Genomic DNA, 16,412 nt, shown 5'->3' with positions numbered 1-16,412 from the left:
TTCAAAGCATGATCGTACCAAGGAGACTGCAGATGTCAAGATTAATAGTGAAGGAGTCACTTTTTTATCTGTTTCTTACCCAAAAGTGATCATATTGTTTCAGAAGACATGGATTAAGCCACTGGAGTCATATGATTACTTTTATGATGCCTTTATGGCCTTTTTAAAAGGTTTTGGACCCCATTGACTTGCATTGTATGGACAAAGACCTCATATCTCCATCAAAACATCTTTGTCTTTCTCAGAAGAAAGAAAGTCATACAAGTTTGACAGCATAAGAGTGAGTACATGATGAGAGAAATGTCATTTATGTCAATTTGTCTACAAACAACACTCAACAGGATATTCATGCATTACAGGAGAATTGTTTTTCCCCATCACATCTCAATGTATTGTGTTTTTATTAGTATTCTGTGGTGGAAATGACATTGCAAACTTTTGTCTTGTTTAGGCTAATGTCATTGCTAGCTAGTATCCTAAATACACAAACGGCTTTATTGCAGATGACAAAAATATTTACCTTGATTTTTCTTTGTTTTCTTCACACAACACATCTCATATTTAATCTCAAAACCTTTATTTGTGTACAGCATTTTTGGTCATATAAAAATATATATATATAGATATACATCATTTTACACAATAAATATAGAAAATTGGTTAAATTATCATAATAATATAAATGTAATAATAATTTTTATGATGGATTAAAAAGTTTCCAGGACTGTTTTAATGTGACCATGTAACAAAATGAACAAAAAATAACTATTTCAATTTTTATTAAAATAAACCCCTGTAATATAAAGACTCCGTGTACACCTGGCATTAACACGCATTTCTTACCAGGATAATATCTGGATATTCTTCAGCTGGTTTGCATTTACACCGTGCAGTCATTTAACCCATGCAAAATGCTACTTAAAGGGACAGTTCACCCAAAAATGAAAATTCTCTCATCATTTACTCACCCTCATGTCATCCCAGATGTGTATGACTTTCTTTCATCTGCTGAACACAAATGAAGATTTTTAGAAGAATATTTCAGCTCTGAAGGTCCACACAATGCCAGTGAATGGTGATAAAATTTTGAATCTCCAAAAAGCACATAAAGGCATCATGAAATGCTCCAGTGGTTTAATCCATGTTTTCAGAAGCGATATGATAGGTGTGGGTGAGAAACAGATCAATATTTAAATCCTTTTTTACTATAAATTCTCCTCCCTGCCCAGTCAGGCTGCACTTTAACTTTCACATTCTTCTTCTTGTGTTTTTGGTGATTCACATTCTTCATGCATATCGCCCCCTACTGGCAGGGAGAATAATTTCTATCAAAAATGGACTTAAATGTTGATCTGTTTCTCACCCACACCTATCATATCGCTTCTGAAAACATGGATCAAACCACTGGAGTCGTATGGATTAATTTATGCTGCCTTTATGTGCTTTTTGGAGCTTCAAAATTTTGGCACCCATTCATTTGTATTGTATGGACCTACAGAGCTGAAATATTCTTCTAAAAATCTTCATTTATGTTCTGCAGATGAAAGAAAGTCATACACATCTGGGATGACATGAGGGTGAGTAAATGATGAGAGAATTTTTATTTTTGGGTGAACTAACCCTTTAAATATTACATCAGAAGCTGTGTTAACTGAAACTTGTGTTAAAGTTTGTTTCTCACACATTCTCTGTGAATATCTCTCTCAGATGTGACGAGTACGTCATTCAGTTGGATGAGATGCAGCGTCAGCTGGCAGCCGCAGAGGACGAGAAGAAGACGCTGAACTCTCTCCTCCGTATGGCTATTCAACAGAAGCTTGCACTCACGCAGCGACTGGAAGACCTCGAGTTCGACCACGAGCAGACCCGCCGGGGCGGAGCCAACGGCCGTGCCAAGGTCGCCTCCTCACGCGGGAGATCCGCCCACAACTCCACCCACTCCCACGTAAGTCACGCCCCCACCGCCACATGTGGGGGTCGCGGTGAGCCCAACGGCCACGTGGGAACGCCGGTGGTCTTCTGCAGCGAAAAGTACAAGATCTACTGCGACTGAAGCTGTTGCTTTGATAGCTGACTGTACAGAGCTCCACTCACACGCTCTTGCTTGCTGTGTGCTAATCCATATGATGTCTTCATGTGTTTTGGGCAGAATATGGTCACGCCTGCCAGCGTTCTAGTATCCAGCAGAATAAAGATGTAGAGCTTGCTGAGGGCAGAATAATAGTGTTTAGTCTTAAAGGTTCACAGAGAGGACTGCTTGTCTTCTTGCGGTATTATGGTGCTTAAAGGAATATTCCAGGTTCAATACAAGTTAAACTCAGTCGACAGCATTTGTGGCATAAAGTTGATTACCTCAAAACTTAATTTCGACTCGTCCGTCCTTTTCTTCAAATCAAGGTTACAGTGAGGGTAGAAATGTGAAGCTTATCATTTTATAAAAGCACTTATATTAATTCTTCTATTAATACTTGTGTTATTTGAGCTATAAAGTTGTTAAAAAAGGTTGTTTTTATGGTCGTTTTAGGGTTTACATCATCATGGCAACAAAGTTGTAAAATTGACTATAACTTTACACAGAAAAGGTTAGTAAGTGATTTTATCACACTAAAATCATTTTAACACACATATAGTTTTCGTCTTGTGGCTATACGTGAGTATTTTAATTAGAGGTCAACCGATAGTGGACTTTGCCGATACCGATATCTAAGATGGTGGAAAAGCCGATAACCGATTAATCGGCCGATAGTTTTTAAAATTGATTAATTGTTAAAAAATGTTCTTAGTCTTTTCTTACTCTGACGGGCATAAACATTGATGCCACAAGATTCCAAAATGAATAAAATCCCAAATGCAGTTTATTGTTCAACCAAAATCCCAATAATAATCAGAAAAAAATGGAGACTTTGTGTGTAATATAGGACTTTTAACTACAAAAAAGCCTGAAACACACTGAGGACTGTTATTTTTAAATGATGGAAATTTGGCGGCCTTACAGTGCTCTATAGTTTAGAAGGCTATTTATCAAATGTAGCTTTTTATAGCCTTTATATTCACAGGATAAAATATATAAAAGAATATTATCAATGACGACAGATTTAGAGCAAATCCCCACGAGGTGTCAGTGATCATTTATTTCACCTTGTAATATAGAACTAAGCTATTCTAACAGTCAAATCTTCAAGTGCTGGGCACAGAGGAACATGGAGGAATAAAACCAATAGTCCCAAAAAGCAACTATCGGTTCTGATTAATTGGTAAAACCGATATATCAGTCTACCTCTAGTTTTAACTTTTACAGATTGGCCCCATTCACTTCCATTGTAAGTGCATCACTGTAACCTTGATTTTTTTAAAGGAACGGAAGGAGACGAGTTGAAATAAATTTTATGGTAATCGATAATATGCTGCAAATTCTGTCGATTGAGTTTAACTCGTACTGAACCCGGAATATTCCTTTAAAGCAGCTTTGCATGTGGGTGTGTACGTGTTCTTAGATTTGACCGATATATGTGCTAGATAGAGAACGCGTTGAAGGCCAATAGCTATTTGCCCTCTCTCTTTCAAAAGATTGTTTCCTCTGACCTTCGTTCCAGGAGAAGAAAACTGCTTGAACCAGCTAAAGGTGGTCTGACTAAACTAGCCTGACAAGTTTAATGGCCAGCTAAGACCGGCAAACCACCTAAGGCCGGTTCAAGCTGTTTTTCAAGCAGGGATTTCTCTCTTGCCTCTGAAATGGGCAGCCCGTCCAATCAGGTCACGTGTGTTTACGTGACAGATCAAAATAAATATGCAAACTTTCTCCCTGCCTTATTGACGTGCAGGAAAACCCATTGAATTGTGCCATTCTGTTTAGCTAGAATTAAAAAAACAACAGAATTTGACGGGTTTGGCCCAAGAGTGAGTGTTTTGAGGGATGTCGCTCATGAGGAGGCAGGCGGGAACGCACGCGGTCCATACATAAGCATGCGCCGGGAAGCGAACCGGTTTCTGGCCCATTTTTCAGTTTGCAGTTGCTTATAGATGTGTGGCTGCAAAACTATTTCTGAGAGCTTTATCTTGTTCTACACTTGATTTTTTATGTACTTGAGCACATTTGACACAGGGCTTAATGCAATGAAGTCATGGTGAAGGGCTTTACTTGTTGATGTCATAATTCACTCCAGTCTGTGTATTTGCGTGTAGAACAAACCGTGGAGGAGCCTTGTATGTCGTGACTCTCATGTCAAGACAACACAAATCATGACATCTCTTTTTGTCAAACACACAATGGGAGTCCTTAGGTAACATATGGTATGAAATCACCCTCAAACCATATAGAAAACATATTGAGTCATGTTCAAAAGATAGTAAGGTCTATTCCCATATGGTCTAGTGGTTAGGATTCCTGCTTTTTACCCAGGCAGCCCGGGTTCAACTCCTGGTATGGGAAGTAGAGTCCAGTGTCTTTCCTAATACATTGATCACCAATCAAATGAAATCCATTTCACCAATTATATTTAATTACTGACAACTTTATGAAATCGAATGAGATTTTTTCAGGGATTGCTGAGAATATTCCTGGTTCAATGCAAGTTAAGCTCAATCGACAGCATTTGTGTCATAATGTTTATTACCACAAAAATTTATTTCGACTCGTCCCTCCTTTTCTTTAAAAAAAGCACAAATCTGTGTTCCAGTGAGACACTTACAATGGAAGTCAATGGGGTCAATTTTTGGAGGGTTTAAATGCAGAAATGTGAAGCTTATAATTTTATAAAAGTATTTAGATGAATTCTTCTGTTAAAACGCATGTATTATTTCAGCTGTAATTTGTTTAAATTGTTGTTTTAGGAGGTTTTAGTGTTTACGCCATCATGGCAAAAGTTGTCAAATTGACTATGACTTTACACAAAAAAGGTCATAGTAAGATCTTGTTAAAGGTGCACTCAGTAACCTTTTGCTCTTGTCATCTTGGACTTGGATTCAGCATCATTTAAAATCAAAAGTTTTCAGTCACAGATGCTATTGTAGAAATTCACTATTCACAATCAGCCATGATTCATTTAATCCAAGAGTGAGTGTCAAATAACAAGACGTTTACTGAGATTGAATGAGTAGCATTCAGCTGGTCATGTGATTCTAAAATGGCAGCTGCCCCATGTAGAATAAAACAGCTTGTATAAGGTTACTGATATGACTAGAGTCCTCATCTCATGTGAGTGCTCATGATTTTATACATATGTTTCAAAATAACAATTCATTTCTTTAGGAGTAAAACTTTTTTAATGGGGAAAGAATGGCTGAGTGCACCTTTAACACACATATTGTTTACGTCTTGTGTCTATACTTTTGAAACAGTGAGTATTTTAATGTTTACAGATTGACCCCATTGACTTCCATTGTAAGTGTCTCACTGGAACACTGATTTGTGCTTTTTTTTTTTTTTTTTTTTAAGAAAAGGAGAGATGAGATGAAATTATTTTTTGTGGTAATCAACATTATGCCACAAATACTGTTGATTAAGTTTAACTTGTATTTAATCCGGAATATTCCTTTAACTAGGTCTGGTGGTTTTGGTATCTAGATCTGATCTGGTGCTTTACTCATCAATAAGCTTTGTATATTTGTATTTTGTTTTTCGATTTACATTAGATGTTTCCTGCCTTGTCATTGATGGAATCAGTGAAATGTATAATTTTACTGATTTTGGTTTTTAGAAAGTATTACTAACGAACAGCTGATGGAGTTGGACTAGTTATGGTAAATGTCTGCTATCCTGAGTCTGCTGTCAGTACGCCACCGAGGAGGCGTAGATAAATTCATATTTCACTGTTTGCAACCTTTACTACACAGCATTTTATAGTCCAACCTGACAAACTGTTTGTTTGTTTGTTTGTTTGTTTTGGGGAAACTAATTGTAATAATATGGGCTGAGGACATAACATTGGCTGTTTGGCTTCTGGTGTCTAACCCAGTTTTACATTTGATTTTCTTCTGAAATTCAGTTGCATTGATTTCTGCTTGACTGCACCTACCATGTTCAGATGGAAGGCTTTAACAATAATGGTAACTGTTATTATTTATTTCATTTTTGTGTTTGTTTTCTCTAATTTGCAGTAACATTCTGTTGGGGAATTCAACATTCCACCGGTGCCTACAAATTCAGTGTTCCAAAACGGCTAAAGTTGAACTCCCATGGACTTACAAAACACACTGGATGACCATTAACGTGGTTCTTTTTTAATTCTTGGAAACTGAAAACTTTTATAGTTGTTATACAGCTGCAGCAGGTTATTTTAAGTACATCTGGACTTTTGAAGAAAAGTTTCGATTAATTAAGTCAGAAGCCAGAGTTCACAAAGTCCTGGAAACTTCAACTCAAAATTGTAGTGGTTTAAAAGAAAAATCAAAGAAAAGTGACTCGATTTCCTCAAAACATCCATCCGTTTGTCTTGGATTTTGTACCCTTTGCTCTTTTAATATATGGTTGTATTGTTTTTATGTTAACCTAGTTTGGTGTTTTGGTGTACGAGTCGGTATTTTACACAGTATTGGATCTCTTCGTGTACACTCTTTGTAAGCAGAGGTCAATATCAAACCATTACTGTCCGTGTTATGAAATTCATCCACAGGTATCCTATATTACTCCTCTGTGTTACTCATAATTTGTTTTGATTTTTTACATTCATTTTACTGCCATGTTCGAAACAAAATCCCAGACGGTCATATGCTGGGCTTTTGTCGATTTATTATTCTTAGGAATAGTTCAAAGGGAACATTTACAAACTTGATGACATTGTGGCTTAATCTGATACAGAAGGCTTTGGAAAAACCAGCAAAATAATTGAATTACAATTGAAATTCAAGCTCAAGCTTTACACGGATCACTGACCTTCGGCATTCTGTACAAGAGTAAATGAATGAATTCCAAATTGGAATGCTGTAATTCTCTCTCTATTTATTGTGCCAAGTGTCGGTACACTGTCTGGGTTGTTGAAAAGGATCAGAAGCGGTAAGAAGCAGAGGGTGTGGCCCAAGACATTGACCTTACCCTCCATTTGGTTTTTGTTTCTGCTTTTCATTCTGACCATTAGTGCCTTTTATTATTTCAAGAGAGAATCCTAGACTAGCTTTTAGGTTTTTGTAGTTCCCTTTTCCCACTCCTTACGAAAGATCAACGGATGTGGATGTCTGGTTTCAAACTTAGCAGCAGCAATAAGCGCAGAAGACATTCATTCTGTTTCGCAAGAGTGCAAAGATGATATAACCGTTAGTGAAATTAAACCGAGATTGTACTGAATTCTTCAGGTCAGCGATCCTAATAGCAAATTCAGGGGTTTTAGCTAAAGTTATTTTTCCAGATTTATCCTTGTTTGCCACATTATGAACAAAAATTGTGAGACACGAAACACGTGTGGTGTTTTGGTGTTGGAGACTGGTGTTATTTAGCTTCGTATGGTGAGATAGCTTAAGTGGCATTGATAGGATTGTTGACAATTGTGAGAAAGCGTTTGTCCTCTTTCTGTCCAATTAGTTTGTTTCATTTTTTTTATTTTATATATATATAATCTTGAATATTTTTGACATGGTTAAATAAGCATTACGATTTCAGGAAACAGAAAACATTTTGCATCAACAAGCTAACGGTGCAAGTCGTATCTTGTTTGTTGAGGCATAAAATTAATAAATACAGTCGCAAGCGAGGATCAAAATGAACTAAGTGCAATTTTAAAAACAATTTACTTGACAAATAAAGTTTTCTGTTTGCTGGAAGTGATAGCATTGTGATATTCAACTAGCTGTGGAAGACTTATTATTGTGTTCCAGTATTGATCTATACGGAAAGTTTGATACCTTTATATAAAATAACCACTTCATCCATATGTTTGTATTTATTTGAAATGTCGTGCAGAACTTTATAATGTGCACTATTATGTCATATGCATGTTTTTCCACAGTCATGGGTCTTTTACGCAGAACTGAAGACAAATTTCAACTCCAAAATATTGGAAGACAAAAAGAGAATGGGGCAGAAATGTTTAGTTTTTAATTGGTATATTACTGCTGAACTAACCAAGTTAAAGTATTGTTCACTCTGTCTGTGTAGAGGTAGTCATGCTGGCTAAAATCAATAAATACGAATAAAAAGTCACCCTGTATCTTTTCATGTGTGTGTGTGCATTTTGTGTCCGATTTTCCTATCCCACAGCTGCTCTGATATATTTTGGTTTCCCATTAGTCACAGGACTGTCTCGTCTCCAGTTTAAAAAGATGGTATCCAAGTTCTTTATAGTATTAATAATGAATAATATTACTAATAATTCTAAAATAAAATGCAATCATCGGGGGTGGTTCTAGAGTCAGTGGATATTCGGGCTTATGCTGCCTACACGTGCTATCAGAATCACTATGGTAATTATGAGTATGTCACGTTCAAGTGCTTTGTTGTCGAAACATGGACGACGCCATGTTCATTCATGCATATTTCTTGAAGAGCTTTTATTTTGACGCCATAAATACTAGTTAGCTTGCTGATGATAATGCAGTTTTGATCAAATACAAGCTATTTCCACAGTGTAAAAACGGACAACATGCATCAAATGGTTGTCAAAAACAACAGTAGCAGAATAGAGTGCAACAGTTCAGTTCCGGAAGTAAAAATCCCATTCTTTTGTTCCACAGACAAATAGATTTTTACAGTATCTTGTAAACCTTTCATTACAGACCCACCGTGAGTTCTTAGGTTGTTCACCGAAGGCTGTTGAAGGCATCAGTCCATGTTATTTCAACTTCATTGTTTCAAAATCATGTTAAGTAGCCAAATTCTTGGTAACTACACTACCCATGATCCAGCAGAGTAAGATCCACCAAATAGAGAACCGCAGCCAACAGAGCTGCCAAGTGAATCCAACAGCGACCGCACACTCCAAGGATGCACTGTTTTGAATGACACAATCGAGTTGGCCTCCCTAAGTCACAAACTAATTATATATTTGTATATATTGGAATATTTAGCAACAAATGTAAATATATATTGTTCTATACTTATAATCAACAACCTAAAATCAATAGTATTATATATTCCATTGTTTTTAATTTTATTACATAATTGGCAATTTATTGGGGCATGGTTTAGCGAGGGGGAAAGCGAAGCCCTGTTACCATAGTTACTCATTCATTCCTATGAGGGAATCAAGGAGAAATATCTGGAATTTTGGGCTATTTTAACAATGAAAAACATGGTGAAAGATTTTGTGTAGTTTCTGGCACTTCAAACAAAGTCAAAAAACTCTAAATTTACCACCTGGCAGCTGATAAAAATTAAAGCCAAAAGAAGAGCACTCTTATGATTGGCAATGGTGTTTGAGTCCCGCCCTTTTAGGTGCACATTTGTCCTATATAAGCAGGTGCCAAATCACCATTTTTTCAGAATTTTCTTCCTTCAAGACCAACAAGACCGGAGTGCACTAACCTATAGTGCTTGACTTGCTGTTTCTGTTGCTGATGGCATGCTGCAGGAGTGTTTGGAACTTGCTAGCATGCTCAGCATGGCTTATTCTTATTCTTATAATCCGTGTAAAACACAGTGGATTATCCTTTGCCATTTTACTGCATGCTTCGGGTTTTTCCACTTTTCTACTGTTTCAACCATGTGTATTATACCGCGTGCACCCATTTCCCTCGTTTTTTTATTTTTTCCGCTTTTTTGCGCTTGTCTACATCTCGCATCTCGACTGCGTGCATTTGTTTTCTCCACTGTGTTTTACACAGATTATTGCATCAATCTTAAACATCTGCTGATTAGGAACCACATCAATCTCAAATTATCGCCGCTCAAGAACAACCATAACAACAACAACAAACAATAGCGGTAAGTCATGTCATCCACTCGTGTTATTTCTTCCTGCATTACATGCTACATGTTTACTGTAGCTTTTTCTGTCAGCAGTGAGAGATTGACGTGATAAATGTAAGGAATTAGTCAGGCTGATGGAGAAGGTTAATGAGCTAGAGACACGCATCCGAATGCTAGTGGAGGTCAATGAGAAAGAGATGCCGGTAGATACTGTTTCGGATGCGGATAGTACAGCAAGCAACACACACACACTTTGGTTCCGGCTCTAGAGCCCCCGCAGCAGGGCATTTCAGTGGCAAACTCGCTGAGCAAAGCGACACCACTCTCCCATTCCTATTAGGGTTTCCAATCGATTCTCCCCACTCAGTGATGCACCAACTGAGAATCATGTTGAAAGAGCCCTAATAATTGGTGATTCTATTGTAAGGAACGTGGAAATAGAGACTCCAGCCACTATTGTTAAATGCATTTTGGGTAACAGAGCATCTGACATCAGATCAAAAGTGCTGGCTAACATCATATAAAGGTAGGGCTACTAAACATTAGATCTCTTTCTACCAAAGCACTAATTGTAAATTAAATTATTACAGATCATAATTTGGATGCGCTGTGTTTGACTGAAACCTGGCTTAAACCGGATGAATATATTAGTTTAAATGAATCCCCCAGGTTATTGTTATAAACGTGAGCCTCATCTGAAGGGTATCGAGGAGGAGGTGTTGCTACAATTTATAGTTTTTACTGTTACTCAGAGGACAGGATATAAGTTTAAGTTTTTTTGAACTAATAATGCTTAATATGACACCGTCAGATATAAATAAATAATTTCTGTCGTCTTTTGCCCTTGCTACAGTATATAGATCACCCGGGCCTTATTCTGATTTCCTTGGTGAATTTGCACATGTTCTATCTGATCTAGTACTTTAATTGTTGGTGATTTCAACATTCAAACAGATAATGAAAATGACACATTGGGATTAGCATTTATTGATGTTCTCAACTCTCTTGGAGTCCGACAAAATGTGACAGGACCAACTCATTGCTATAATCAAATGCTAAATTCTGTCATTTGGAGTTGATGTTGATACTATAGAAATTCTACCTCAGAGCGATGACATCTCAGATCATTACCTCGTCTCTTTTTTGTTGCGATCAGCTAATGTCACTCAGTCTACACCATGCTATCGTTCAGGTAGAACTAAAGATAGCTTCACTAATAATCTTTCAGAATTGTCTCACATAATCAATAAGCCAAAAAGCCTAATGGAACTTGATGAAATAACAGAAAATATAAATACAGTCTTCTCTAGCACTCTTGACAGTGTGCCCCCTTCGATTAAAGAAAATTAAAGAAAAAAGCCTTGCACCGTGGTACAATGATCACACTCATACTCAAGACAGCAGCTCGGAAAATGGAGCGCAAGTGGAAGAATACAAAATTAGAGGTATTTCGCGGTGCATGGAAGGATAGTGTCTCTAAATACAGACAGGCTCTGAAAACTGCCAGGTCTGCATGTTTTAGCAAACTCATAGACAATAACCACAACAATCTTAGGTGTTTATTCAGTACTGTGGCTAAATTGGTTAGGAATAAAGCATCGACTGAACCAGATATTCTGTCACAGCACAATAGCAATGACTACATGAACTTCTTTACTGATAAAATAATCAGAAATAAAATTGGAAGTAATCAACTGTCACAGCACCTCAGAAAACACTGTCTCATAATTTTGCTCAAGAGCATCCTTCGCTGTCGTAGGTCATGAAAAGCTACCAAAACTTATCAAAATATCAAAAGCCACAACATTATGTTAGATCCAATACCAAATAAGCTCTTAAAAGAGGTATTCCCAGTAATCTCAGAACCTCTTCTTAATATTATTATCTCCTCGCTATCCTTAGGACATGTCCCAAGAAACTTTAAAATGGCAGTTATCAAACCACTTATAAGCCACAGCTTGATCCTAGAAAATTGGCTAATTACAGACCGATTTCAAATCTACTATTTATGTTGAAAATACTAGAAAAGGTAGTGTTCTCTCAGCTATGTTCATTTCTACAGAGAAATGGAATATTGCTTGCTCTTATCATCTGACCGTGGCTGCATTTCTCTTCTAGTGCTTATAGACATTAGTGCTGCCTTCCTCATGATAGATCATGACATTCTCTTGAATAGGCAGGAGAATTATGTTGGCATTAGTGGACTTGCATTAGCATGGTTTAGGTCCTATTTATGCGATGCACCTCATCCTTTATCTCTGCCTGAATCACCTTTGTCTATTGATGGACTACACTCTTGAAATGGAATACATAGACTATTAATTAATTGCCAACAAAAGCCTTCATCAGCCAACTAACAAAGGACAGTGCATCTATGTGAACTTCTGCAGTTAATCCAGGATGGACTTCAAAGACATTAATCATTAATCTTAAAGTTCATAAAAAAATATTTACTTTTTCTTTTTAAAGCACTGGACCTTAATTCTTATTTAATTTACACATTTAAAACCATGACTTGCACTGCACATAAATAACTAACATTGGCATTATATTCATGTTGTTTAGCCAGAGGGGAACTGGCCCCCACAGTGAGTCTGGTTTCTCCCAAGGTGATTTTTCTCCATTAACCAACATCTAAAGGAGTTTTGTATTCCTTGCCACAGTCCCCTTCAGCTTGCTCACAGGGGTTCTAAATACAATTATTATTTCATTATTTAATTTCTGTACACATTCATATTTAATAAAAAAAAAACTACACAAAGATCACAGTAAGACATTATAGATATTACAGTTTCATTTTTTTTAATGCATGATTTCCTGTTAAGTTGCTTTGAAACGATGTGTGTTGTGAAAAGCGCTACACAGATAAAAACGACCTGACATCGTCTCGTCTTGAGAACGACAATCATCTCGTCTTGAACAGCCCTCTCTTCGCCATCGATGGACACCCTCCTGCAGACGGGACTTCCCTGCAGACACATCAGGACCGCCTGCAGCGAAAGATTCACCCACCCCCTCTAGTGTTCCGCTGAAGAGTCTAGCCGCCAGCATCGGGTTCTTCACTTCAGCGAGACACCTACCCGCTTCCCGTAGGATTCCGGCAGGAGCTGTATTTTTTGAAATATATACTATATAATATAATACAGTATATCCGTACACATGATGTAAAACATTTGATAAAGAGCTGCTTATGTATATGCATCTTTTTAAAGATGTCGTATCCCTAGTATTCATGAGAGCTGTGTTTGGTGCCTGGGCCATACCCACGCCGAAGCAGCTCTCATGGGGACAGACTGCCCTCACTGTTGAGGACATGAGTTATCAGGTGCTCCGCTCTAGGGTTGCCCTCATTCTGAGGGACGATTCCACCTCCCACGCCCTCCCAACCACTTCCTCTGCGTTAAGTCTCGAGGCACCACATGAGGAAGCATGGTGGGGCCATGAGGTAGAGATGGAAGTATCAGAAGAGGATCTTGCGCCGGCGCAAGCCCCACGAGCCCCATGATCTTCCCATGCAGCGTCCTCGCCAGTGCAGTATGCACGTGATGTCCTCCGGCCCTCTATGGAAGAGCACAGTGTTGTATGCGGCGGTTCTGATGGTGATAATGATGCCGTGTCCCTCACAGCATTGGACATGGAAGAATGGTCCATGGAGGATCTTACAGCCCCTCCCCCTAGCGAGGGTGAAGAGCGTGCACAGGCCACTGACAGAGAGCCTCTTCGTGTCCTCACACTTGCGGTTGAGGAGCTCGGTCTAGAGTGGTCCCCTCTCGGTCTAGAGTGGAGCTGGTAAAACCGTTTTTCCCTGAGGTCAACGAAGAGCTCACAAAGACCTGGCGCATGCCCTATTCGTCTCACATCCAGATCAGAGTTGCGGTCCTCACAAATGTGGACCACGTGGAGGAAAATGGATATGCTAAGCTTCCCCCACTGAAGAGGTGGCTGCAGCTCATCTCTGTCCGTCTACCACTATGGGATAGAAGTCCCGCCCCACCCACCCTTCCAAGCCGTGCTGACTGACGTACGCACTGGCTGGAAGAGCTTATACAATGGCGGGTCAGGCTGGTTCGGTGCTCCATAACATAGCAGTGCTTCAAGTCTTCCAGGCTAAGCTCCTCAGAGATGTAGATGAGCAAGGTCCGAATGCTGACGTGTTCAAAGAGCTCCGCACCACCACAGATATGGCACTGTGACAAAAATAACCATGCAGGCCATTGGGAAAGCAATGAGTAATCTGGTGGTTTTGGACTGGCATGTCTGGTTAACGCTCACAGAGATGCGTGATGCTGAAAAAGCCACCCTCCTCAACACCCCTGTCTCACCTGATGGCCTCTTCGGAAACACTGTGGAAGGCAATACAGCAAATCAAATTCGTGATAATTAATACCCTGAGTATTAATAATGAGCGGACATGGCGGTCTGTAAACTGTACAAGCAAAAACCTTAAAACACAAGAATAACACACTATAATATTCTATCTCTGCCCAGACGTAAACCTCTTACTTGAATCGCATGAGGATGCACATGGAATGTGTGTTCATCCGTCCTTTAACTCAGACTTGGTTCCTCGAGGCTTGGGTGATGACGGGAGGCCATTTCCTCGGTATGTCGGCGGTCGGTAAGGCTGCTGATTCTCGGCGGGCTGGCGGAGAAATCAGAAATGTCGACTTGATTGAAGATGGAAGAGAAATCTTTAATCTCTTCACTTCTGCAGGCAAACGCATGAAGATGCAGATTGCTTGGCGGTCTCCTTCGGATCCGTTAGAGTGTATGGTGGAACACAAGATGGAGATTGTATGGCCACAGTTTCAAGTCGGATGTTACTTCCTTGTGCCACGAGGTTGCACCTGAGAGCAGCGATGAGCTGCGTCTATACACTGCGAACAAAGTTGCTGGAAGCAAATCCCAGAAGCATTTCAGAGGTATTTCTACTCCTGATGATGTCATGGTTGAGGGACGTTCTGTTGTGTGCCTCATCCAATAGGAGTTGAGAGTTCAATCCTTTAGTGAGCAAGGCTTCATGGGATTTGTAGTCTGTTTTGGACTCCCTTTGTTTGATTTTGGCGTGGTTTTTATCAGTAAGATTTACGACTTGGTATGTGGGGGCCTGAGTTAGGTTTTACGACGGTGTTAGGCCTGCCTTTGTCTTCCATATGAATACACGAGGCCTAACATAATGCAGCAGTCCCTCGTCTCTCGTTGGAAAGAGATCCGCGCTCTCAGCTCGCAGAGCTTGTTGTCTAGAGACTGAACATTTGCAGTAGAATGCTCTACCCAGCATCAGGGGTCAATTTGCGTGACGTCTTAGTCTGACGAGAATGCCGGCTCTCCTTACCCTATTACGGCTGCGTTTCTGCAGCTGGGCTGCCCAGACAAAGGGCTCCGCTGTCGTGTTTGAAAACAGCGGGTCGGCATTGAGGTATTTAAAGTCCGGTTTTCGGTGTGCTATTGCAGAACCAATGTCCAAAAGTGTTTGTCTATCGTAGACAATAAGGCAGACAACATCCAAGACAAAAAACATAAGAATTTTAGACAAAACAAACAAAAAAATGCAACATTGGGCCGGAGCTCACAGCGCAGCAGCCGTACTCATCGCCATCTCGATTCAATGGCATTCTGCTGTCCATGGTTCCATCACGAGACATGCTGCAATTGTTCCAGACTGCCAAGCTCACAAAGGATTTTGCAGCTGCTATTTTCTTGTTCTGAAAAAAGACAACGGGCTTCGGACGATTCTAGATCCGAGACGCTTGAATCGCATGCTTGCAAAACGGCCATTCAAAATGTTAACTCAGAAACAGATCTTATCGCACATCTGACCGCAGGACTGGCTCGCGTCAATAGATCTAAAGGATGCATACTTTCATGTACGAATTGTACCGAATCACAGGCTGTTCTTGAGATACTCGTTCGAGGGAACTGCATATCAGTTTCAAAGTCCTCCCCTTCGGATTGTCTCTGGCTCCGCGCACATTCATGAAATGTGTCGATGTGGCGCTCACCCCATGCAAATTCTAAATTACCTCGACGATTGGCTATTACTGGCCTCATCAAAAGCTCTGCTATGTGAACTCAGAGACTTGATACTTCACCATTTAAACAGCTTAGGTCTAAATGTCAGCTGGGTGAAAAGCACACTTTCTCCAAGCCAACAAATCTCCTTTTTGGGGGTTCGACTCTAATCCGTTAGCATGTGTGCGCACCTCACGAGCGAACACGTTCGGACTATTCATTGTGTGTCTGTCTCAGTTCAAACTGGGGAAAGCACTTCCACTGAAGTCATTTCAGTAATGCTGGGTTTTATTGCGACACCATCTGCCGTTATACCGTTAGGTCTTTTACACATGAGACCTCTCCAGTGCTGGCTCAAATATCACATACCGCGTCACGCCTGGCGCCAAAGGCATATGTGCGTCACCGTTACTCGAGGCTGTCTGGCTGCCCTAGCACCATGGACAGCTTTGACACTATCAGCACGGTGTTATGCTGGGTCAAGTTTTCAGGTAGAAAGTGGTGACCATGGATGCGTCCAACACAGGCTGGGGCACGCTGTGTGATGGACGCCTTGCTTTCATCA

General features: G+C 39.7%; 1 protein-coding gene across 2 annotated transcripts in view; it reads left to right on the top strand.

Annotated features, from left to right (window-relative positions):
- The window catches only part of LOC127424010 (protein bicaudal D homolog 2-like), a 57,937-nt gene extending 49,799 nt beyond the window's left edge, over positions 1 to 8,138 (top strand). Inside the window, exons 9-10 of one of the 2 annotated variants that reach the window (XM_051668768.1) lie at positions 1,708 to 1,945; positions 6,097 to 8,138. In XM_051668768.1, coding sequence (XP_051524728.1) covers positions 1,708 to 1,945; positions 6,097 to 6,099 — 241 coding nt within the window. In that variant the 3' untranslated portion in view covers positions 6,100 to 8,138. Of the gene's footprint in view, positions 1 to 1,707 lie in introns of both variants that reach the window. The other variant, XM_051668767.1, reaches the window with a different exon arrangement.
- The last annotated feature ends 8,274 nt before the right edge of the window (positions 8,139 to 16,412 follow it).

Source organism: Myxocyprinus asiaticus, chromosome 33, assembly GCF_019703515.2.
Source record: "Myxocyprinus asiaticus isolate MX2 ecotype Aquarium Trade chromosome 33, UBuf_Myxa_2, whole genome shotgun sequence".
NCBI lineage: Eukaryota > Metazoa > Chordata > Actinopteri > Cypriniformes > Catostomidae > Myxocyprinus > Myxocyprinus asiaticus.
The sequence above is the reverse complement of the archived record's forward strand: the minus strand, read 5'-3'. Positions and strand labels throughout refer to the sequence as shown.